Source organism: Taudactylus pleione, unplaced genomic scaffold (genome assembly GCF_031769625.1).
Source record: "Taudactylus pleione unplaced genomic scaffold, aTauple2 ptg000314l, whole genome shotgun sequence".
Lineage (NCBI taxonomy): Eukaryota > Metazoa > Chordata > Amphibia > Anura > Myobatrachidae > Taudactylus > Taudactylus pleione.
In genome coordinates, this window is record NW_028284715.1 from 9,306,240 (window position 1) to 9,333,186 (window position 26,947).

Below are 26,947 nucleotides of genomic sequence, written 5' to 3' on the forward strand. Positions count from 1 at the left end.
TTCGCAATGCGCGTGCGCAAACTAGTTCTTACGATCAGAATTTTCTCTCTCCTTGAATACCGCCAGGTCGTTAGTTTGAGTGACAGAATGAGGCGTTTGTGGGTGGTAACAGGGGAAGGTGCTTGTAAATGGGGGAGTGGAGATCCGAATGCAGGCGTGCCTAATTATGTGAACGGCGTTTTATGGGAGTGCATAATTAACAAAGTAGTGTCATGGCACACGTGACATGGGAGGTTTTTACACTGACTTGATCGTAGTGCTTAAGAGAGGGTATGGTCAGCCTTAAGCTCTGCGATCAGCTCCGATGGGTCCCGATGCTCGCGATTAATCCTTATATCCCAGGAGATGACGTGTGTTGTGATCGAGAAGGGGGCGTTATTTAGTCTTACGGCCGCTTCTTACCCTCGGTCGTTCAGCTAACGATCTCATCTTAGGACTGCAACTTGTGATCGCTTAATTTGCATATCCGGCCCCTTTCCCCTACGACCGTGCGGCCGCAACGACCGACTCTGAATGAGGTCCAGAATGTGGGTGAAAGTGTTCGGGCAGGATGAGTAGAAATTGTGTACATGATTGGTTTGCAGTGCACGCTTTCGCAGTGGCAAGGAATCGGTGGAAGACTAGCTCCATTGCTGTTCGACGCACACTGCTCGGGACACTCTGCTGAAATGAATGCAATGGAAGTGCAGTGGTGGCCTCGGGCAAACCCCGACTGGGGGCAGGTCCAGACATGTCCATGCATGTCAGCGCGCATGAGCGACCTTGTTGCAAGCGTTGCATACAGATATATCAGAAAATTCACCGAACTTTTTAGAAGGACTTCGGCCCTCATTCAGAGCCGCACGTTAACAACAGTACGCTCGTTGCGTTCCGATGTTGACTAACCGCGCATGCGTCGGTGTTACACCGCGCATGTGCGTACGGCAGATTGCGAGCTTTTTTTCTCTCGTTCCTAAAATAGCGTACAGGAAGTGACATGTCAAATGTGATTGACAGAACAGGGCGTTTTTGGGTGTTGACGGGGGTGGAGATGACAAAACGCAGGCGTGGCGAAGCGTTTTTGGGGCGTACATACATTAGCAGATGCGAACGTCAAATGTGTTCGGACCGTCTCATACGTCACTGAAACATCCGCTTTCCCTTCAAAATGCTCGCACAGCTTAGGGTCAGGATTACTCGACCACATTGGCGATGGCCTTCTCCTCCGTCCCGGGACTCCACGATGGTGCTGCGATTAATCGTGGCTGGTCAGTAAAGTAATTAGTGTTGGATTGAAATCCGGCTTGGTATGTGTTTGGAAAGCAGTTTATTGGGATAGCACAAAAGCGTACGCAGGTGGAAATCAGAGCTGCTAATGTCATGATTACATAATCAATTAGCGTACATTTTTGGGCTTTTATTTTGGCCACAATTTGGTGGTTATGGCCTATTGTAAAAATAATGTCATCATCTTTTAATTAGCTCCCCTTTTTTTTGGTTTACTGTGGAATTTGCATCGCTATGTGTTTTTTTAAACGTTCCTTAAAGAGGCCTTTTTTTTAACAAAAGAGGGTCAGTTTTTGCGTTTAAGGCCAGGATTAAATGTAACCCATTTGTACAATAATGTCACAATACAATGTCAGTGTTTTTTTTTTAATTTATTGTTTACACACAAACAAATTGGCATAATATTGTATTGCCTTTTTTTGTGGCCAAGATATTTGATCAAAAAAAAAACAAAACATAACTACTAACATAATCGTAAATACAAAATTTAAAAACATTTCACAAGAAAGGAGAGGGAAGTTTTGACCAGAAAGGAATATGAGCCAAGCACAGAAGGAAAGTGGGAAAAGTCGCCATTGCTGTCACCGTTTTCTCGCCCGTTTGGCTGGGTGAGGGTGGGCGCCAGACCGGGTCCGGGATGCCATCGGGCTGGCCTGTCCAGAGGCAGATGTTGTGGCCTCTGGACTAGGCACAGGGCTAGGCACATTTGGAGGATTGCCTGATGTTGTGCCAGAGGTAGAGGATCTGGATGTTCCGGCAGGAAGGGAGGTCGGCTCCACCATGTGCTGGCGAACGAGCTGCTCCAGGGCATCGGCGATGCGGATGTTGGCCCTGGTATTTTCCGCCAGGGCCTGAGCAATGGTCACGTTGGCCGCAGCATTTTGCTCCAGGGCCTCAGCCACCCGTATCAGACTGGCGTCCATCCTCTGCAGAATCTCCGTATGGCAATCCGATTTAAAATTGAGTTCTGTGAGGAGGCCCACTGCCTGCGAGGGGGCACGCCCTGGACTGGCTTCTGCAGGGTCCTCAGCCGGATGTACTGGTTCCTCCCCTGCAGAGTCAGCAGAAATTCTGCGGCCAAGGCTCCCCTCTGGAGCAGACTCATCCGCCTCTGTCTCTGTTAGGAAATTGGAGAAAAGACTCACATTAGAATCTACATATTGGCACAATAGCATTTCTGAGTTGGTGACATCACAAGACTTACCTTGGCCAACATGAGGAGCCGCAAAGTCTGGCATGTCCGTATCCATGTTGGACACGCCAAACACCTCCACAGCCTGCACACACCCCTGTGCCATCTCTTCTAAGTCTGTCAACTCCAATGACACAGGGGTGGGACCCCCACCTGTCCCCCTTGCATGCCTAGCCCTGTCGGCAAGTTTTTGTTTGAGACGATATTTGAAGTCTGCCCATCTGTGGAATGAATTTGGAACCATTATCCTTTTTTTTACAATGGGGTTTGTTTATAGGATGGGAAAGTGTTTACTTACCGCCGTTTGACATCCCGGGCTAGACGGACATAATCACCCACCCTATTGACAGCAACGGCGACCTCCTCCCACATTCTCCACTTCTGGCTTTGGCTCATATTCCTGGCTGCCTGGGGCAGGATGTCAACGCACTTCTGGATCAAAACCTCCATCTCCTTGCTTGTGAAATGTGGCTGCCTTTTTTTTTTTGCAGCTTTGGCGGGTTGACTGGGGCCAGCAGTCTCTTCCATGTCATCCTCCTCACCTATTTGGGTAAATATGCAGATTTAGCCACTTCACAACTTGCACAATATTATGTTTTAAAATACTCATTGACACAAAATGCATGAAGGCCTTACCGCCGCAATTTAGACCATTGTTTCCCTGGTTTGAAGCCATGTCTCTGCTTCCAGCATGAAATCATCCAGAAATTCTATGTGATTTCGTGACGTATTTATACATGCGTCGTTAGTTTGCGGCCGCATCATTGATTGTGCGTCCCTATGATTCATCCTTAATTTGTGCGGGAAAATAAACACTATTTATGGCTTGGTGTGTGTGGATTCGAGGTGGGGTTGTTGGAGTGTTGTTGGTTAAGTGGTTTGGATTTGGTTGGTTGGTTGCGTTTGGAGGATTTTGGAGAGTTGTTTTTTTGTTTGTTTTTGCTACATTTCTTTGGTTTTTCCGTTCGCATTTTTTTCATTTTTTCAACATCCTTTCCTGATTTGGTAAGTTTTGTGCATTCAAATTTGTGGTCAATTGGTGTATTCTTCTGTTTTGTGGTTAGTTAATTTGTTTAACACTCATTTCATCTTTTTTAGTTTTTTTTTGTTTTCGGACCCAAAGAAGTTTTTTGAGGACATCTTATATATTCGAGTTGGGTAAGTCCATTTTTTGTCTTGCATTTGCGAATGAATTACGGCATTTTTGACTGTTGGTGTAGCGCCTTGCATTTGCGAATGAATTACTGCATTTTTGACTGTTGGTGTAGTGACTTGCATTTGCGAATAATTTACCGCATTTTTGACTGTTGGTGTAGTGACTTGCATTTGCGAATAATTTACCGCATTTTTGACTGTTGGTGTAGTGACTTGCATTTGCGAATAATTTACCGCATTTTTGACTGTTGGTGTAGTGACTTGCATTTGCGAATAATTTACTGCATTTTTGACTGTTGGTGTAGTGACTTGCATTTGCGAATAATTTACCGCATTTTTGACTGTTGGTGTAGTGACTTGCATTTGCGAATAATTTACCGCATTTTGGACGGCTTATTCATCATATAATCCAGTTTTGCTTTTCCCTTTTCCATTTTTTGGGTCCATTTGAACCCTATTTGACGTACGGTGTGCAATGTAGTTTTCATCGATGGCCAAATGTGTTTTTCCGTTATTTTCTGTGTTGGCTTGCAACAATTTTTAACCCAAAAAAAAACCCTTTAAATTTTTGACGTCTCATTGTTGCCTTTTTTACAGTTTATACGTATCATGACAATACCCCGGCATGTAAGCAGCTATGGATGGTATCAGAAAGCTAAGTTGTTTTTTCTTACTTTTGGGGTGGGTCAAAAGCCTTACATTGTAAACTTTGAATTTCAGGTAGATCTGGGGCGAATTGTTCTGGCCCTGCTCCCGGAAGACGACCAACCTCAAACTCGTCCCAGGCGTAGGCATCGTAGGCATGCAAGGCCCCAGATATTTCGAACACGTGTCACCCTTTTTGGAATGCCCGATGATGAGGTTTTAAGACGCTACCGTCTACCTCCCAAAATCATCATAGACACTCTCTCATTAATAGAAAGTGATCTTGAGCGGCAAATTGACAGTCCAACAGCAATACCACCACTGACGCAATTTATGGCGGTGTTACATTTCTGTGCCTCAGGATCGTTTCAAACAACGGTCGGAATAGTGGCGGGCATCTCCCAATCCTCCTTTTCCCGGATCCTGAGGGCAGTGATGGAGGCACTTTTCAAGCACCTCCATCATTTTATTAAAATGCCTTTGGATATGGGTGCCCTTAGTGTGGCCAAGGCCAATTTTTACCAAATAGCTGGCTTCCCACACATCATAGGGGTTGTGGATGGTACTCACATACCACTTCAGCCTCCAGCACGGCTGGAGGCCATATTTAGAAACAGGAAACACTATCACTCCCTGAATGTAATGGTGGTATGTGATGCCTCCCTCCAGATCCTGTCCCTGAATGCTAAATTACCCGGAAGTGCTCATGACTCCTTCGTCATCCGGCAATCAGGGATATGGCAGAAATTAACCAACCTACAAGCTGGTGATGCGTGGCTTCTGGGTAAGTGGAGACCTTTAGTACATAACAATGTTAAGCTTGATACACAGTGTTCCTGATGTGGTCTATTTTTGTTCACAGGAGACAGTGGATACCCTTGCATGTCCTGGCTGCTCACTCCTTATTTGGCTCCCACACCAGGGCCACAAAGTGCGTATAATTCCGCACTTACAGCCACCAGGCAAGTGGTGGAGCGCTGTATCGGCCTTTTAAAAGGCCGATTCAGATGCCTCCACCGCTCTGGTGGCGAGCTCATGTATGTGCCGGATATGGTGTCTAAAATTGTGGTCCTGTGTGGGATATTTCACAACATTGCCATAAGGAGTGGTGTCCCAATGCAGCCAGAGGATGCCTTACCTGAGGATGGCCCCCCCGAGGTTGGTCGAAGGTCAGTATGTGGGGGGGCCATACGCGATGATGTGGTGGCCAGATTTTTTAGGTAAGTTTGTTCAAAACTCCAGTGTTTATACCTAATGTGTTTGTTTTTTTTGGCAAACATCTAATTTATTTTTAATTTTCTCACCATCTTCTGTTTGTTCACATAATCTTTGGCACTCCAACGCTCACTACTTCCTGCTACCCTTACCAAACCTGGATCTGGTCCTTTTGGGCATATATTCTGGAACCCATATCGCAACGCCATGTTTGTGGAATCATGTTGGCATGGTCCTTCGTCAACCAGTTCTTGATTTTGTGTTTTTATTTATTTTTTTCTTGGTATGTGTTGTATTTGAATTTATCACTGTGTATTTTTTTTGGGAGTGACCACTTTGTTTTCTCTGTTATGTGGTGAATAAATGTTTGAAGAGTGAAATGGTCTTCCTTTTTTGGGACGTTAACAGCAAGTGTAACCAGGTTAACACAAGTTACATTTGACTAAGGGGTAAACCAGTACTGACGCCAGATGAGCAAAACTGAAATATGTTTTCAGCTTTCCAATCCACACCAAAAGGAAGCCTGGCCCAACCTTGGGATTTGTAAGATTGGCCTAAGCAGCTTGCGCACCAAGTAGGAACCTGGAAAATGTAGAAATCTGAAATTGACACTACACCCAAAAAGGGAAATGACATTGTTACTGTTATGTGTTTCTGGTGTCTGTTTGACATACAAAGACAAAACACAATCTAACTTTTAAAAAAGGGAAATCCTTGCAGGAACTTATGTCAGGCTAAACTATCTTGGTTTTGGTTTTTAAAAATGAGCCACAACGTATATTTGTCTTTAAAATTTTATTGGGAAAATACAACAAAAAAAAAAAAACTAATGCCGAAGGAGGCCAGACAGCCGGTCGAGGGCCACCAGAAGGCCGATTACATGGTGGCGCATCTGCCCCACAACATCCGCCACCTCTTGCCGACGCCTCTGTTCCTCTGTGGGTGAGAAAAGTGTGTGGGTTAATACAACAATAGGGACTCCACAGAAAAACATTAATTAAAAAACAAATCACTCCTAAACCCAAAAACATAAATAAAAAGGGTGGGCTGGCAAAAATACAAGGCCTAGGTACAAATTCCCACAGGTATGATATGTGTATGCTTAAATCACCAGGAAGAGGTAAAGGCAAACCTTCACAATCAACAAAAGTCAAGCCACAAAAACACGAAGAAAGGCACGACACATGATTACATACAAACAGTTTGTGCTTTAAAAAAAAATAATAAAAAACATACCGGGAAACAAATCGGGAGCTCCGGCAAAACCTCCATGATCCTCCTCGGAGGATCCGTCATTCCCCAAAGAATGGGGCGGAGTTATGCTGGACTCCGGGGAGGGGGTAATTGGAAGAGGGGTGGGTGGAGGAGAGGGGGAAGTGGGACGGAGGGGAAGGAGTCCCGACATTTCCGGGAGAGGGTCTGGGAAGGATGGGGAGGAGTGGGGAATAGGCGAAAGATTTGGGGTGGAGTGTTGGCTGGGGGTTGGGGAGAGTGGGCGGGAACGCCGACGTTGACGGCGGAGTCTTGGCTGTCCCCCTAAAATATGTCAAATAAATTGCGTTTAGTTTATGGACAAATCCGGCCAAACAAACAAAAAAAAAAAAACAAACAAACAAACAAAAAAAAATAACAGTAGAATTAAAAATTCATAAAAAGAGGGAAGACATGCAGACGCAGATATGAGTACAAATAATAAATAGAACAGACAGGAAAACATGCACACGCAGATATGAGTACAAATAATAAATAGAACAGACAGGAAAACATGCACACGCAGATATGAGTACAAATAATAAATAGAACAGACAGGAAAACATGCACACGCAGATATGAGTACAAATAATAAATAGAACAGACAGGAAAACATGCACACGCAGATATGAGTACAAATAATAAATAGAACAGACAGGAAAACATGCAGACGCAGATATGAGTACAAATAATAAATAGAACAGACAGGAAAACATGCACACGCAGATATGAGTACAAATAATAAATAGAACAGACAGGAAAACATGCACACGCAGTTTGCCCCACAAACACAAACATTAAAACCACAATACATAACACTTACTTGCCAGGATCTGCATGCGAAAGCATGCCAGCAAGCGGGGCGTTCGCCGTTGCAGGTCGGACCACCTGCGCTCCAGCTGCCCGATGTTGCGGCGTGATCCAAAGGACCGCAGGCGGGACCGTACCTCCGCATACGCGGAGCGCTTCTGCCGGTTGGTCATGGGTTCTGGCTGGCTGGTGATCCGGCGATCCATGACCTCCGTAAGCACCAGCAGCTCACGCCTGGTGAATGCGGAGGCTCTCATGATGGCAATGGTGTTTTTCTTAAAAATCATTTTTGATAAAGTGTGTAAAAATTTTCTGATTGGCTAATGTATTTTGGAAATTAACAGGAGCAATTTTATTGGTTAGTGTATGAGTCATGTGTTCGACAGGGCCAGAAATCTATGGAGAGTTAGGATAGGCTTGATGCAGTGACATGCGTAAGCAAATTTAAATAAAGAAATGAACCCAGGGAAATATGCGGGGATACACAGCAATAGTACAATTGTTTAATTGTGGTTCACATGTTTTTTAAACAATACAAGCGAATGTTTCATCCGTACGTATTCTGCGGGTAAACACAAACACAGACAAGAGTAAAGTTTCTTGCATTGTGTTGAAAAAAAACAAACAATTAAGCTAATTGATACATTGATTGGCATGATACGATTGATGGAGGTAGGCAGAATAAAGGAGCAGGTAATCGACATCTGACAAGGCCACTTCCTGTTTATACTTGTGCGTGCGTTCCTTTCAAGCCATTTCGGGGATGTACGCTCGCTATTTCGTACGCTCGTTAGTTAGAGGAGGGGTCGTCAGAGTTTAGGGAGGAATTTTAGATGCGAACGAAAATACGAGCGAGCCATTGAATTTAAATATTTTTGTACGTACGCCTAATGTACGTGCGCCCGCTTGCGTGCGGCTCTGAATGAGGGCCTTCGTATGTAAGTATACCTGTTCTGTTAAAGTCATCTCACGATGACCTGAACAACAAAATCATTTTTAAAAAATGTACCCTTTGTTGTGGCAGTGATGTTCGAATGCTAATAGTGTAACTACTAAAAAGTTGATAAACATTTTGTAGGTTTATGTAAAAAAAAAAAAAAGTATATAATATAAATTATATAAACTGTTGTCCATGTGATTGGTTTCTTTTTGTGATTTATTTATTTATTTTTTACATTTTCATCAATTGATAATAACTAAGCCCATGAGTTATTGCTTGTAGTGCAGAAAATTAGAAAAATATGTTATTTCAGGTTTATGAAAGATGTGGACTTTATGTAAAGATTACACTTCTATAGTCTATACTACAGTGCAGTGATCACATACATGTGGAGATAGCCAAGAGAATGTGGCCTAGAAACTCAGCAACATGAATATGTCACATATTCATAATATATGTGTCCTCTAAGCAAGATGGCCACCACCCCTGTATGTGGGGGATGGCTGTGGCCATACTAGCCTGCTGTCCCTGAATGGCCAGAAGACTCCCAAAAATCTAATAATTGAAATTCCTGGCCCAAGTTAATATAAGTAGGGATAGTTTTAGTACAAAGACACTTAAAAGAGCAACATGTGTGGGACTGGCGCATGTTCATTGAAGACCCATATTGGGCCTCTCTGTGGAGATGTACGAAGCCTTGGAGAGATATAAATTACCAGCCAATCAGCTCCTAACTGCCATGTCACAGGCTGTGTTTGAAAAACTACAGTTAGGAGCTAATTGGCTGGGACTTTACCTTCATCCAAGACCCCTTCATAATCTCTCTCCACGGCTTAGTACATCTCCCCCACAGTGTACAATGTTCCGCTCCTGAATAATTCAGAGAAGGAAGGAGGAAGGAAAACTCAGAGGAGAAAGGAAAGGCTTTGCTGGGCTATGATTTGGGGCCCACTGATGTTTTGTTCCGCTCTGGATTCATACAACTGCATTATTTGTGTGGCAATTTCATGGCCTCAGAAAACTTCAGATCGCGTACTGGTTTCTCATTCCCCAAATCCCCAGATATTCTCGTTATCACTCATTACTCATTTTAAATGGTGCTCCAGCCAATCCGCTCCTGTCATTTTTAAAACACATGACAGTTAGGGGGCTGATTGGTTGGAGCACCATTAAGGATTAGTAACGAGTGATAACAAGAATGTAAATCAGTTGGAGCCTAGGTGGGAACCCCGAATGTGATGCACGCTACATACCTCTAAGAAATATGACGAAAGTGACCTTTTTTGCTGTAACGTGGGATTGTGTTAGAAGAATGCAATAAAACAAGACATGTACAATTATTATGCTGCGAGATGCGCTGCTATCAGCTTGGCAGCAAAGATAGATTATCTTAAAATGCCAAAAGTAATCACACTAAGAGAAACCTCATTAATGAGGATGACTCACAATTATTTGAGCATTGAGTTTGTGCCGTCTGACTTTTTCCTTTTTTTTTGTTCTGCTTTCGTTCTTCATCCCGGATTTTTCTCTCCGCTCCCTAGAAGTAACAAAAACAATAAAATAACACATGTAAATAAAGTAACTGTTATTATTGTGCAATAATTGCTTTTTACTATGGATTTCTAAAAAGCCCCACCCCCTTTGCTATGCCCATCCGCAACAGGACTTGCAGCATGTCTCACAAGCCAGCTGCTGGACTGAGATATACAGTGCAGCACAAACAGAATATTTGTATCAGTTTGTTTCATTTTGTTTATGAGATAGATACACTGTTGAAACAGAATGGGATTCAAATCCTGACAGCTGCTGCCCGACAGGATAAAGACCCCGACAGAGGCAGGTAAGTACCCTAACCTCCCCTGTCTCCCCCCTAATCCTAACCTTCCCTTAGTGGTGCCTAAGCCTATCCTCCCCCCTAGTGCCTAACCCTAACCTACCCCCGGGGGTGCCTAACCCTAACCCCCCCCCCCTTACCGCTCCCTAAACCTAACCCTCCCAGGGGGGGTGCCTAACCCTAACCTCTACCTGGTGGTGCCTAACCCCCCAGGGGTGCCTACCCCTAATCTCTCCCCCCCCCCAAACCTAACCCTAACTCCGCTAGACTCCCTAATCCTAACCTCATCCCGTTGAAACTCTGAAAAGCTATTCCATTAGGGGGGTTTCCTGTTGCACAGAACCATCCCCCTTCCCTTGGGTCCTCACAGTGAATATATACATTTCCTGTCATACAGGAAGCTTCAGGCACCGCATGATAGGGATGGCAACTGACCATCGATGGTTATCCACCAATGACTGATGGTTTTGCCATCGATGGTGGAGATCCAATGGTTCTCAACTATCGATGGCACGGAGCCCTGTAATGTTTTTTTTTTCCCTGGCGCTGGGACACAGAGCCTAGCCTTGCCATTTGATGTGACCTCCGAAGCCCCACCCCCACCTCTGATAGGTCCTCTGTGTAAATGAGCAGGGATGACCATCGGTGGGCGAAGCCATCAATGGTTTCATACCATTGATGCTAACCTCCAATGATACCACTAACGTTTAACCCACCGTTTGGCCATACCTACCGCATGAGGCTGTGAGCAGAGAGGAGGGGGAGGGACTAGTTCAGGAAGCAGCAGCAGAACAGACCAATCATGTGCTGTCTTCTCTATGATGTCAGGAGACGCCTAGCACACAGCTCGGTGATCAGGGGAATCTGTAGCTGCCCGATCCGCAGGGGAAAGTGTATTTTCTGACCTGTCAGTTTGTTGTCTATACTTATGGAACGTCTGGGAGATTCCCACGTTTTGGGGAGTTCTCCAGGAATTGCAGGTGACTCTCCAGCATTCCAAATATTGGAATATTGGGACGGACGTGCCGACTGCGGTACAGTCCCCCCCAAATCAGGGCTGTCCAGTAGAAAAATTGGCCCAGTTGGGAGTTAGAATTCTGCAATATCGTGGGCTGCTTTCTTTTGCTTGCCCCAAGTAGGTCACAGCTTGCCGGCCCACCTTTTCTGCAGCACAGTGTATTATAATGACACAGAAATACATAATAAAATAACTGTTAGTTTAAATCAAGAGAATGACATAACATTATGGTGTGACATTGTGACTGCACTGACAATAGAAGCATTTGCCATTAGAAGATCTGTAACAGAAGGTCCTACCAGTGCTATGATTTATCATACATTAAACATTAAAAGCTCTTCTCATCAGTCAGTCAATGCCACTATCCCCTATTCATTTTACAGAATAATATATTATCGCCTGGCAGAATGCATCCATTGTTATGTTACCTTATCACAGAAGACCTTGATCTGGCAGTAGGCCCGGTGGATTGGCTTGTTGCTGCGGTTATTATAGCTATATGTGTCAATCTGAATCATAAGTGGAAGACCTTTGACCCCCTTCTGAGAAGAGAAATCAGTACTCAGACAATTCACGGTGATGAAAATCTAAAGGAGAAAACAAAGAACAACAGACCTGTGAGAACCATGTATGCAAATGGTAGGGACTGACTGCTAAAGTGCAAACAACAGGTGTTCTAGTAAGCATTTGTAGTGGCTGAAAGGCTTATGCAACAAGTTTGGATCAGAATGTAAAGATCTTATATTACCATGCATTAACCCTATAGACCACATTTGGCCATCTAGCCACCTATGGGTCAAATGTGACCCTCATAGTCTTCTATAGCCTTGTGAGAACCAATGTGGGCAGATTGCGTGGTTCCACCTTTTTGTCAAGATCTGATCCATGCACATACAATATATATGTTTTACTCTGAGCACGTCATTAATAATTGAACATCTCCCTTGACAATTATACAGGCGAGACTTAAAGGAGCCTACACAGTACACACTAGACTTTTTTTGCATGATTTGCCAGATTCCAACGCATCGGAACAACAAATCGTGTAGTGTCCACGAATGATAACGATCCTGATGCGCGATCCCGCAGGTCGTTTGTCATATCCTCAGATCTTACCTACATGTAGTAAGATCTTGCAGTCCATTACTGACGCACTGGAAATCGTTAAGGGCGCAAGATAGGTCGTTGGTCAGATTGCACAGTTTAAAGCATGATATCGTATATCCGGGAGTGCCGGGGAGATCAAGGGAAATCGTAGACGACATTGCATGGTTTGCGAGTCGTGTAGTGTGTAGGCACCTTAAGATGAACACTATGCACAGACATACCCAGGGGCTTGGGCACAATTTTAAAAACTTCCTTTCATGCAACACACATAGCACAATATGTATACCGACTCACTCTTACTCGTATAGCTCTGGGTCAAATCAGAAGCGGCCAGTTTAAACTTCAAATTTATCTCCTCTCTGGAGACCCAAACGCGTCCTACCACAAACATCAACCATCAAAAACCCATCCAAAAATCGCTGTACCACTATTAATCTGTATTTATACATTAAGGGTCAATTCAATTAGGAGTAAGAGGGCGAGTTGCCGTAGTAATGTCATGGAAACGCCGACAACTGCCCTGCAACCCGCGCAGCCCAATCTCACCTGTGACTAGAGAATTTTGTACCACGAGTCCTGCAGCATTTAGCTTCACTTACTCGCCGCCGCGACTTAGTCATGCCTGATTGAATTACCCCCTAATTCTTTTAAAATTGTTCCCCTTTCATACGAAACTGGAACAATTTCTTTTTCACTCCAGGTGGTATCTCACAAGCCAATGACCAGTGGGTTAAAGGATAATACCAGATATCTCAAACAATCTCGCAACCGGATGAAGCTTTCCAACATTGGCATCCCTTCCAAATTGGTTTGCTTCAGCGTTTACAGATCAGACCATGTTTCCAGTCTCTCCCCAACATATCCCTAAAACGGGATGTAGTTTATATGACGGCTGTCGGTCAGAATCCCGGTGCCGGCATCCCAAGTTTACTAACAGAATTTATTTTTAATACTGCAGATTATTATTATGAAATAATGAAAATTATCACTGCGGTACTCATTTTATTTTGAGTTCTTCTGCCCTTATATTACTACAATATTATCTGCAAACAATTTGATTTCAGTAACCCCTCCATGAAAAAACTCATTCTGATGTGGGGCAGCCTTTTTCTGTTTATAAAGTCAGAACACGTGGATGGAACAAACCACTGATATGTGGATTCACGCCTCATTCACCGAGCATAAAGGAAAAAGGCCCTTTGTTCCTATATAAACTACTGTGCACTTTTATGGGAGCTCGTCTGACTTTGCAACCTATAAAAGTCATTCACTAGAAGCAAGACCTCAGTTTAAGAACAATGATAATGACCCTAGTAAGTGTTTACATTTCTTTATTGAAGTTTGCAACCAGCACCACTCCCCGACAATCAGCTCTAAACTTGGGATTTACTGCAAATAGTTTGGAAGTTCAATGTAACACAGATTATTTTATATTAAAGGGGCTCGAAGCTCAGACACTGCATTTCTCTTTATATGTCTGTAGGAAAGTACATGAGAAAATACTGTGAGTTTAAATGTTCTATTTTTGAATAAAGAAATATCTCACTGAGATGGAGTATGTAATACTTAGCCATGGGTGTATGTTTAATGGGTCCGCCCTGCACCTACCAACTATACTCATGCTTGCAGAACGGGGGCATGACTACCGCCATTGTGAAGCAAGGGGTCCTGATGACACAATTCAGAGCGAATCGCCGCCCCCTGCTTGCTTGCCTGCTTTTCCGGGGGGGATGGAAGCACCACCCGATTTTCAGGAGGCTTCCAGCCTATTCGGGAGAGTAGGTGAGTACGACTATATGGGGGGCGCAGAAATCATCGGGAAAATGGTGCATGCTCCATTTTCCTTGAGATCTGTGCATGCGCAGTACAGAAATTGTTGTGGCATAAATACCTGACAATGTAAAATCTGTCTTGTACTTTTGTGAAATGATATTATAATAATGAAATTGTAGGACTTGCTAAGAACTAGATTATTGTTAATTATGCCTGGATATGTAAAGTCACATGCTGGCTCTCCCTGAATGTCGGAAAGACTCCATGAATTATTGGTGATCTCCCTGAAGTGTCCAGCAATCTCTCTGCAGGAGTACTGGGTCTATGCAACACAGTGACAATGCCATTGGTCTCCATTTACCATGGAGGACACATTGGGGATAAGACTAAGGAGGAGTTGTGTGCTACAAGAAAATGGCCGCTGCTCTCCAGCACCGTGGTAGCTGTACGAAAGGTTATGGGCCCGATCCATTACGGATCGCTATTACGTATACGCATGCAGATGGCCGATTGTTACGTACTGCGCATGCATCGCAGTGCTTGTGCGCAAAGGCTCCACTGCTATAGCACTGCGATCGCAGAGACCACGCAGGCCCATCGCAGAGTGATTGACAGGAAGTGAGTGTTTGGGGGTGGTGACGGGGGAGTGGTAGGAGAAATGTAGACGTGCCTGACCATTTGAACGCCATTACAAGGGTGTGCATAAATTAACCACTGCAATGGCATGGTATACGCAGCTTGAGTTCTCACTACGTGCGACGGGGTTAGCAAATTCTGAGTAAGATCTGACCTTGTGTAATTGTGTGTGAGACTCCGATGTTACTTGTTGGTACTGATGTTTTTGCAAACTTGCAAAGTATTATGGATGTGAGTAAGGGGAAGTGGGCGTCTTTATGTTGGGCTGCGACGGCATGGCAATTGCAAACATTAGCATATCTTCATAGTGGGTCTGCGTGCGTAATCGCAGCTGCAATCGCAAATAGCGATCCGCAATGAATCAGGCCCTATGTGCCAAAGGGGATGTAGTGAATATGCCGGCGGACGGGATGCCGGCCATCGATATACCAACGCTGGAATCCCGCCGCCCGGCAAAATGCAGACGCCGCTATACCTAATGGGATCAGGATATCGGCGTCTCCCCAGACAGGGCAGTACACGCCCTCTTCAGAGCTACACGCATAGGTGTTGCTCTCCAATAGTAGGCAAGTATAGCATTCTATCTTTTTCACAAAAAATTACAGACATAGGGGCCTATTCATCAACACTAAAATAACGTTTTTAAGGACATTTTCCTTAAATAACGTTATTTTGGTATTCATGTAGCCACTTAGCACAGGAGATATCACAGATATCTCCTTGCTAAGTTCCCCTGCGTTAATTTCCACACTCCCCATACATTAGTACATTAGTATGGGGATGTGGAAATTATGGTTTTCATAAAATTCCGAAAATTATAAATTTTCGGAATTTGATGCAGTTACTATTCGCCACTGTGAGGTGGCGAATAGCAGGTGAAACTTACCTGTATCCGCGTGTGCAGGTCCCCCGACGAGTCCCTCCGGCGCTCTGCTCCGTCCTCAGGCTCCGGAGGCTGGTCGGACATGTGTGCTCCCCAGCAGAGCACAAGAAAGTTTAGACAAAAAAAAAAAAAGTTTTTTTTTTCTAATCTGTCATGTGGTCTGCTGGGAAACCACATGACAGACCAGCAGGAAGGAGCCGGAGGCTGCTGCGCGGACAGGTAAGTCGGGGGGGAAGGTGAGCGGAGGGGGGAGGGGGGTGGGGGTGATCGGGGGGGTACGAAACTTAACGCATCTATAGGCAGTGCTGCGCATGCGCTGGTTTTACAGATATAACAGCGCATGCGCAGCACTGTTTCCAGATGCGATAAGGTAGTGTAGGCAGGGAAAAGTATCTATTTCCCGAAAAGCTGTCATCGCAAAAATGACTGCTTTTCGCAATAGATACTTATGGAGAGGTGGAATGATGAATTCCACCTATAATTAGCTAGAACTCCATGAGAGTTCTAAAGCTAATTATCTGAAGAGAAGTTTTACGTTTAATGAATAGGCCCCACAGGGGCATATGTATCAAAGCTTGATGTGAGATAAAATTGTGAAATGTATATCACCAACCAATCAGTTCCAAACTATCATTTCTTAAACACAACCTGCAAAATGTAAGCTAGAAGCTGATCGGTTGGTGATTTATATCTCACAATTTTATCTCACATCAAGCTTTGATACATATGCTCCATAGACAGGCTATTATTGCCCAAATAGTATGCATCTAATATTTGGCAGATCAGCGTATTACATATATTGTTCTGTAGATTACCATAACACACATGTTGAGCTGAAAATGCAAATGATCAATACATTTTCCATGCATCTATATTGTAATTTGAATATATTTCCTTTGAAATGCAAAATAAGCATTTACAATGGACTAACCCCGTGGCTACAATAATTCAACATATTTTAAATATAAGTTTGTATTATCTTATATTGTTTTTCCTAATCTAGCTCTATAGATGTTCATTATGCACCTGCAGTATATTCACATAGTGATGGTTCCACATGTTAATTGGCTGCACATTATCTTTAGCTCTTTGTGTCATGTTAGGTCAAATATGCCCCTATAATACTCTGTATTATCTATACTTATATAATAAGAATGTTGTGTCCGTCTGTCTGCTCTAAGTTGGTGCAAAAACGACTAAAACGATTTGCCTGAAAACTGCACCATTTTGTAGTGGAAACTCCTAGAAATATCCGGCACTTTGTTTCATCTCCATCCGTAAAGTTAAAGCTCAGCAATAACAAAAACAACATTTATTGACAACATCAATGTAAGAGATAAGTGTGGCACCATGTGTGCGGCCGGTAAGGGCTGGGGGGGGGGGGGAGAGGTGCTTTGTGCCCACATTCACTTGAATTGGTCAGGCTACATAGCAGTCTCAACACAGTCAGGGCTGCCAAGAACAGCGCCGGGTGACATGGGGCGTGGCCTAAACACGGGAGGCATGGCCACACCCCCTTAGAGAAAAAAAACACAAAAAAATGTTGCGGCGCTGCACTCTGAGGGGGGGGGGGGGCGCTGTGAGCCCCTCAGCCCGGCGCACAGATAATGGGGGGCACTATCATCGTGATCGCTCCCCCCATAGGCATAGGAGACTGCTCCAGCTGCTGCTTAGCAGCTGCGAGCAGTCTCACACTGCAGCCCAGCACACAGCAGCGTGTGCTGGGCTGCTGTGATGTAGAAGGGAGGGAGATTGGTGCTGGGCCCCCGCCGGGCCCCTCCAGCAAGCCCGGGCCCTGGTAATTTGTACCCACTCCGCCCCTCTCGCGCCCCTGAACACAGTGACATTGGTGTGAGTGGTGGGTGAAGGCACTGCTGGCACCAGTCTGTATAGCGCTGCTGGTCACATGGGCCCCTCCCACGACAGGTCCCCTATGCAAAGCAATACAACTAGAACACCTCATATAAAAATGATTTGGCAGAAGTGATTTTATCATGGGCGAAGCCGCGAACAATAGCTAGTGTTAAATAAGCTGTATTGTGTATTTTACATCTGACCTATGGCCCTCATTCAGAGCCGCTCGTTAGCGGCAGTACGCTCGTTCCGAGCGATGTTTGCACATCTGCGCATGCGTACGGTTTTTAGTACGCATGCGCGAACCAGTCAGTGCGGCCGAAAATCGTTGGTACGCTATATAGCGAGTGCCTGCTATTTTGAGTGACAGAATGAGGCGTATGTGGGTGGTAACAGGGGATGGGGCTTGAAAATGGGGAGTGGAGATCCGAACGCAGGCGTGCTTAAAGGTCAAAACGGGCGTTTTATGGGTGTGTATATTTAAAACAGCAGCGTCATTGACCACGTCACTGGGTTATTTTAGAGCCAGAACTGCTCGCAAATTTGTGGTAGCAAACACCAACCACAAGAATAGCGAGCAGTTCATACGCTGGTCGATGTACTCGATTAATCTAATAAATAGCGGACATGACGTAGGATGCGAGCGGCCAGGGGGCGTTTTTAACAAATAAACGAGCGCATGTTTTGCTCGCTCGTTCAGACTTAGAGGTGTGAACAGACTACAATGTGCGTACGGATCATTTGAATAGCCACCCCTTGTTTTTAAACGAACGACCGCAAATAGCGAACGGCTCTGAATGAGGGCCTATATCCCTATAAATTTCCATCGAAGATACAGGACATAGAACTTGGTGAGAAATTCCAAGTACTGTATATGAGAAAGCGTTTTTGTTTTGTTTTCTAGAAGAATTCTTCCTGGTTGTATAAATTGAAAGAAATAGATAGATACAATTTGTATACACATTTAGAACAGGCGTCAGATATTTCATTTTGTTATTTAGTGAAGAAAGATACTTAAATGACTGGGAAGGTTTGTACTGTACTGTACTTTATGCTAATTTAGGGCCTGATTCAAAGATGGACACTATTGTACTTGTAAGCAGCGGCCGTGCAATAATCTGCTAATGCCACAGAAGGCGTCCTGAAGGTTACTCAGATGGACAAAGTTCACGTAGATGATACAATGCTGCGTCCTCGGACACATCAGCGGGTCAGAGAAGCCGACAGGTGTCAATTTACACAAGTCACCTTTTGCGGCATTATCATACTGTTGTACTGCCACTGCAGGATGACCGGTGTTTTCACGCTACCGGGGCCAGTGAAGCTGCTTTAGAAACCGCAGACACTGGCCGCGGCACGCCCCCAATACAAGCCCACCTTTCCCCTATTGGCCATCGCCGCCCATTCTTTCATGCTGTGGCTTGGTGGCACTGCGAGCGATCTCACAGAACAAGAACTGCACAAGCGCAGTTCGCCATCTGTGCATGCGCAGATCTCATACCATCGTAGATGTACGTAAACCATCAGGTCCTCAGTCAGTGAAAAAAAAGTTACAAATGCTGTAGATTACTTTTGTGCCCTACAGCCCATAATATGAATATTTTTCGAGGATCTAGATAAAGCTAAGCGATTTCTGGAGTAAAGAGGTTCCTAAGATTCTCTACATCCAATGAGATATATCAGGACCTAATCAAATTAGAACAGAGAATTGTGGAACTTAATATATATGGATTAACCCTATCCCAGTATCATAAAGAAGATTCGATTCTCATGTAGTTCAGCATTCGCAACTAACGTACCATCGGAGGAAACAACCACCAATTTTGGAAACATTGGTTCCAAATTTTAAACTAATGTTCAATGGACTTTATGGTATATACAACACTGACATTGAATCCATCACTAAAGTCATTAGTATTATTAAAGCTAGAGGTATTCTGACTGGATTGCCTCTTTAAATTAGAGCAAGAAATTGGTACTTTCAAATCTGATTGTTTTTTAAATAAGTACTAAAAAAAAGTTAAGGTGAACTACAAAAGAAAGAGGACTGGACGTTGTTTGCACAGTTGCAATCCCAATAGAACATTCCCTCTTGTGATTTTTATAAGTATTTACGTGTTAGACACGGTCTTCAAACAAGTGCAAGTGAGTCCCTTGACCATGGTCCCTCCACCTCCTGCTTTTATTTCTTAATTGTACTCCCCGTCTTTAAAAGGCGCTCTCTCATTTTGGTACAGGTATATCATGGCCCCTAGTGAAGCTACTAAGTTATCGGATCAAACTAGATGGGAGAAGGATTTACAGATTATATTGTCTGATGAGGAGCGGGAGAGGATATTTAGGAATATATTTCAAATGGGTTGGATATGAAATACCGACGGCTTAAAATCCCGACCCTGGAAGCCAGACATATCATAATCCCGACGCCGGCTGGTAAGTATATTTAACCCTCCCCTCTTCCCCAGCTAACCCTAACCATCCCTTGGGGGTGCCTAACCCCAAGACTCAGGGGATGGTGCCCACCCCTAAATCCAGTGGCGTCCCTCCCCGCGGAGTCACCTGGTGTGGGGAGGGACGCTGTGCCTAAAAGGGGCGTGGCTTCGCAGATCCGATGGTCCCGTTCTTGCTACTGGAGGGGGGGGGTGCAGGAGGTGCCTTGTTGCAGTGCCGGCTCCCTTACAATGTCAGGAGCCGAGTGCTGCACTTAATGCTATAGTGCAGCACTTGGCTCCTGTCAGTGAAAGGGAGACCTCCCTTGGGGGTGCCTAACCCTAACCCCCCTCCCCGCATCCTAAATCAAACCCTCCCGGGGGGGGTGCCTAAGCCTATTCCCCCCCCCCTGTGGGGCCTAAACTTAACCCCGTATATAAAGGGAAGGGGAATGAGGGAAAACTTTTGCACTAGTAAATATTTTGTTCAGATGCCAAGAATACCCCAAAATAAGTAATTTTCAAATGTCATTATTTGTATGATTACTGGGGGTGCTACCGAGGACAATATAAGATTACTGTCACAACGAAAAGAGAAAAAAGAATGTCCTCTTTGTTATCGCCCTAATGATAAATATAAAATATAACCTTTATTCTTCAAATTAAAATATGAATAGATTCCTAGGGCCAAATGTAATAGGTAGTCTGTTTTGGTAAATTGCGAGTTTGGTGCTAAACTCGCAATTTTTCACAACTCTTCAATGTAATGGGGTGTCTGTTCACTAAAACTCGCATTTTTCAGAGTTACTAAAACTCTCCATTCTCAAACTCGCATCCAGATGTTTTCACATTGAAAACAATCAACTCGCCCAATGTAATAGGGTGTCTGTTTCAGACTCGCAAAAAAAAGTTTACCAAAAGTCCCCAAATAATAGACCTGCTTCAGGCTAGCGAGTACATCCTGAGCAGGTCAGATTAACACAGAAACATGCAAATACCCATGAGATATGTACATGTTTCTGTGCCCCGGGCTATCAGTCTAGGCCTGGGGTGCCTGGAGAGGGGTACCCCTTTATTGGGGGGGTACCCAACTCCCCAGGGATTTCCGGCCTGGACTTACTAGCGGTCAGGGGTAATGCTTTGGCCGGGGAAACCCGTGAAAGGTTTTCCCTGGCTGTGGCATTATCCCCCCGCTAGACAGAGTTCGGTTCTGGTTCTGGAATTTTCAGGGGACCTCTACTCGTTTTGTCCCCTGATTTTCCAGAACCAGGACCAGCTCAACAAAGCCCTGTGCTGGTTCTTAATATACAGGGGCCCCCTACGCATTTTGGCCCCTGTATTTTTAGAACCAGAACAGGCTTTATAAAGCCCGAGGCTGGTTATGCTTTTGGGGAGGGGGTGCACATATTTTTTTTTTTTTTACACACACACAGAAGCCAATCACGGATCTCACTGATCTGTGGATGGCTTCTCTAAAACTCGCACCTTTTAATGCTACTCGCATTAAAAGGTGTCAGTTTACATAGTCCTAAACTCGCCTAAACTCGCAAATGCAGTAGCCTCGAGCTGAAAAGTTCGCAGGCTATTGAATTTGCAAGTTTCAGTACAAACTCGCACTTTCTAAAAGTGCGAGAAAGTGCGAGTTTGTACTGTTACTAAAACAGACTACCTATTACATTTGGCCCCTAAAGTGAAATATAAAGATAACCTTCTGTATTAAAAGATAATAAAAAACATATTAAATAAATGATGGTTGTAATAAATGTGATTTACTGACAAATTCCAGGTATTTATGCAGGAAAAGTTAGTCATTTAGCTGTGTGACCTTCCCTGAGAAAGGTGCTTTGCACTGACACAGCTGTTTGGTCACCCATATGTAGGTATAGTGACACAGAGGATCAAGACAGGGGCAGAACTATGGGAGACAATTGAGGCGCCTGCCGCCGGGCTCCAGCTCTGAAGGGGGCACCTCCTCCATTGTCCACAACATATTCACCCCCACTTAGGGCTGTAACTATGTACCCGGAGTGTACTGTCACAGCCGCCCAATACATTGCGCCCCTTCCCGGCACCTGAGAATCCACCATACACTAGTGGATATACTTCCATGTCACACAATCAGCTGCTGCCTTTGTCTATCTATAGCCTGTCTGCATGCAAATTGCTACATTACAGTGTCAGCGGGTGTGATGGGGGGGCACCATTATAACTTGCCTCCGGGCGTCTGGGATGAACTTACGCCACTGGAGCAAGATGGTGCTAATGCTGCTTTAATGTGTGCTATATGTGCTGTATTGCTTGGCCTGTGAACCCTATGTAGCAATAAATATTTTTGATACTTTTTGTTTTTGCATATATATTAGGTGTGCTGGACAACAAACTTTTATATTATACTTGTTCAACAAGGCCCATACTTGCCGACCTTTGGGTTGCCACCTCTGGGGGGGGTGGCAGCCAGGTTGGCACTGTGGGGGGGCATAGCGCAGCAGAAGTAAGCGATGATGGGCGTCCGACGCTGCAATCACGTCAAAATGACCCATCCCCCTTTTTCCTCTGCTATGCAGTTCTGCAATACGTGGCATTGTGAAGCGGGGAGTCGAGCCACAGTGATGCAATTCACTTGGGAAGTGGGTGGCTCAGGGAGACTTACCCACTGTTACCCACCCGATTTTCGGGAGCCTCCCAAACCATCAGGGAGAGTAGGCAAGTGTAGGACAAGGGCTGAGACTCTAAAACTGAAGTAAAAAGATAACGTTGAATCGCTGCGTCTTACAGAACATGGTATATTTAAACTCCTGAGCTAGAGTTTCTAGTCCCTCTCTGGTTGAGACATCCCTGTAGGTGCTTTGTAATGTTCCTTAGTATCATGTTACTTCTCAGAACGGCACAAAAGTGGCTGAAATGAAATATGACAACAAGTCATGCTTCTGTGTTGAGTAAACACCGTCGTTCATATTTACCCAATAACGAACCTACGTAGCAGGGTTTTGGGTGGAGTGTGTTGTAAACTAGTATAAACACGCTTATCTCTCTGTTCCCCTACACAATAGTAATGTGCTTGTGCAGCTTCCTGTAATCTATAACTGCATAAACCTTTCTTTGGAACATACATGAATATTTAGATATACGAATACGGCTGTGCGTTATCTGCCTTTCCTAGGCTACACCATGACACACACACACACACACACACGCACACACACACACGCACACACACACGCACACACACGCACACACACGCACACACACGCACACACACACACACACACACACACACGCACACACACACAAGCAGTAAAACCTAGGAGGCAGAGCAGGAATGAATGGTAGCTGTGCGCATTCAAGTGACGCCCATTTAGCGCTGGGAGTGGCTGGGGACAGCCCAGCAGCTGCAGGAGGGGATCGCTCTCCCCCAGTGATACGAGAAACACACCAGGGGCGTGGCCTAGCAGACACAAGGTCATGCCCCCCCTTCGCACGCCAGGATGGGACAGCAGAATGTTGGGAGATATGCCTATGTTTTTTGGTGCAGGACTACTGGGAAAATGTAATAGGCTGCCCGTTGCAAGTACCTGCAAGCTTTCTACAATTTATCCTCTTAGTTTGAAGCGCCAATATTTTAAAAGGCAAAACCTTTCCTAAAAATTCACATTTACAAACCTGAGTGAAATTTGCAGCGATTTAGGACTTTTCAGTCAGAATTTGGCCAACAGAGTTTCTGGGGCTTTACAGAACCAAGGTGCGTATCCCCTTGCAGATAGTGGAACGACTGTACGATTACAACATTGTAATCGTACAGACGTTTCTCTTCCCCTGCAATGCCTACAATGAACAATATGTCGTTCAGTGTAGGCACCCTCCCTCATCCCTGAACATGGTCAATCTGTTGTTATCTGTAGATTGACCAGCAAGTTCAGGCGATATTGATGTCGGAAACGACCAGCGGAAGCGCGCATCGCTGGTCCTTTCCGACATTTTCATGCCTGATTTGCACATGATTAATGAGCGATTGAACGATAGCGATATCGTTATCGTTCAATCGCTCATTTTAATCACCAAGTGGATACCTGCCTTTACTCTAACTTGCTTACAGATGGTCAAAGGAATTGACTGAGCCGAAATACTCTGTACTGCTACTAGCATATTATTGCTCTGACTGGCTACAGATTGTTCGAATGCTGCTTACTTCATCTCCTGCTCATATGAACATCTTCTGCAGAATGATGTAGGGATGACCATCGATGTTTACAAAGCATTGATAGTTAACAGCCGATGTCAGATAGTTTTGCTATCAATGGAGGATATCCAATGGTTCTCCACCATCGATAGCAAAGAGCCCCCCAACATTTTTTTTTTACTTAGTGCCAGGACACGGTGCCTAGTTTCACACCCTGATGCACCCATGTAGCCCCACTCCTTTGGTTCTGATTGCCCTGCAGCCCAGTATTTCATAGAGCCAGGATGACCATCTGTGGTTGAAACCAACAATGGTTTCCCTTTGAATGGTTTTATACCACTGATAGTACCATCGATGGTTACCCACCGATAGCCATCCCTAGAATGATGGCCGTTGTGGTCAGACTGTACATAAACAATCCTTATACAAAAAGTGCATCATTTGGCCATTTATGTAACTAATACCTTGCAGTTATATATGCACCAGCTAATGTATTATTGGTATTCTATACTGGTGTGTTTTAATCATTGCACAATCTATCTCTCTCTCCTTCATGTAATTATTAAGGGGGAAATTTATCAAATCTTGGAGAGAGAAGTGGAGAAGTTGCTTGTAGCAACCAATCCGCTTCTGTAATTTTTCTAGCACAGCTAGTAAAATAATAGAAATTGATTGGTTGGTACTCTGATTATACTGATTTCATAGGTAATCTATTGGGACCAGTCATCTGACATAAAAATAGCAGTGCTGTATGATTATACTGATTTCATAGGTATTTTGTTATTAATTATTATCTGCAAAAACCAGAATGACTTAGGGGTAAATTTTGAGTGATTTGAGGTGCGATTTTCATTCGATTTTGCTTTTGGGTACTTACTAAAGGCCAAATCGAATGTAAAATCGGACTTCAAATTGAATTTTGAGTCAAATCGCCAATCGGAAAAACATTGGTAATTTTACATAGCCAACACACAAAACCCAAATTTGCCATCATTCGATTTGAAATCGACCTCAAAATCGAACTTCAAATTGAATTTCAAATCCCCAATAGAATAGACCTGCTTCATGCTTTCAATTTGAGCATGAGCAGGTCGGATTGACACAGATACATGCAGACATCAGTGAGATGCCTGCACGTATCTGCCTAAATAAAGTCATTAAAATTAAAAGTAAGTAAAAAATTGACGTGAGGTCCCCCCCAAATCAGAACCAGCCCCGGACTGCTGAAACCCAGGTCTGGTTGACTAAGTACAGGGAAAAAATGACGTAGGGTCCAGTGGCAAACGCAGGATTTCTAGAGGGGGGTTTCCAAATGCTCGAATTTAGAGTGAGTGTGGCCAGTCCATGAAGATGGTAAAATTGGCACTTAACCAGCTTTAATATGCATCATAAAAAGTATATTGTGTGTCATACTTCCAGCATATACAGGACCAGCGATCACAGTAATCCATTAGGTGCGGCAGTAGGTCCATCCTGTCTGAGCTGAATGTTTTTATTTTAAATGTGGGCACCATTCCAAGAACATGCAGCACTAGTAAAATTCTATTATTTTACTATTTCTATTGTGGTAATGGTGTCGACTGGGGAGGGGGGTTTCCAGGCAGACGGAACCCCCCCCCCTGCGTTTGCCTATGGGGTCTCCTTGTACTCAGTGCAACCAGCACTGGGCTATGGGAAGCAGGGCTGGTTCTGGATTTACAGGGAAACATTTGCGTAGGGTCTCTCTGTAAATCACAGAACCAGCCCTGGACCCTTTCTAACAAGGGACTGATGCCACAGCCAGGGGAGCCCTATCACCGGGCCCCCCAGCCGCAGCATCAGCCCTGACCTCTAGTCAGCCCAGGCCAGGAAAAAAAAAAGGGGTCTCCCTCTCCAGGACACCCCTGGCCTAGGCTGATAGCCCGGGGCTATCCCCGCCACCCTGGGCGGTGGGTTGATTGTGTGAGTGATGTGTAAAAATAGAAGTGAGAAAACATTGTCTATCCAGTAGAACTGCAGGTCCCAGCAAGCTTCCCCCGCATGCTGGTACTTGGAGAACCACTAGTACCAGCATGCGGGGCATTAAGGGACCACTGGGACCTGTAGTTCACCTGTAAAGAAATGTTGAAAGTAGGGGTGAGCGGGTTTGGATTTCTGAAATCCGAACCCCCCCGAGCCCCCCCGATCCGAGGCCGATACGAGTCAGGCTCGACTTTTCCCGCCTGACTCGGATCTAAAATCGAGGCAAAACGTCATCATCCCGCCTTCCGGGTCTCGTGGGTTTTGGATTCTATATAAGGTACCCGCGTCGGCGCCATTTTCTTACTCGGCTGTGGACAGTGAAGAGGGAGGGTGGGAGTTAGGGCTGGCTGGGCTGTGTAGTGTAGTGTAGTGCAGTGTAGTGCTGTGCTGTGCTGTGCTGCTGTTGTCCATAGGGGCTGTGTCCACTCCAAAGTCCTGTGCAGTGTCCCAGTCCTAAAGGGGTGCTGTAGTGTTGTCCAGGGGGTGCTCTGTCCATCAGGGGTGCTCCCCCCAAGTGCAAAAAAATAAATATTTTTTCTGTGTTTGTGAATTGTGTGCACAGTAGCCGCACGTGCATCAACAAAGTAGCGCCAAGTGTGCGCCTGTGTCATAAGTAAAGGGCCGGCTGGCTTGACCGTTAAAGGGTGCTGTAACCCCCAAAGTGCACTCCAACAAAAATAAAACATTTTCTTCTGTGTTTGTGAATTGTCTGCACTGTACGTGCATCCTCAAAGCAGCAGCGCCAAGCGTGCATCTGTGTG

The 26,947-nt window shown here is 44.8% G+C and overlaps 1 protein-coding gene across 1 annotated transcript in view; it reads right to left on the minus strand.

Moving 5' to 3' along the window:
• Positions 1–26,947, minus strand: part of GRHL2 (grainyhead like transcription factor 2) — a 139,383-nt gene that overhangs the window by 16,010 nt on the left and 96,426 nt on the right. The window contains exons 9-10 of the mRNA XM_088442670.1: positions 11,755–11,913; positions 9,921–10,011 (exon numbers count right to left, since the gene is read on the minus strand). Coding sequence (XP_088298796.1) covers positions 9,921–10,011; positions 11,755–11,913 — 250 coding nt within the window. The remainder of the gene's footprint in view (positions 1–9,920; positions 10,012–11,754; positions 11,914–26,947) is intronic.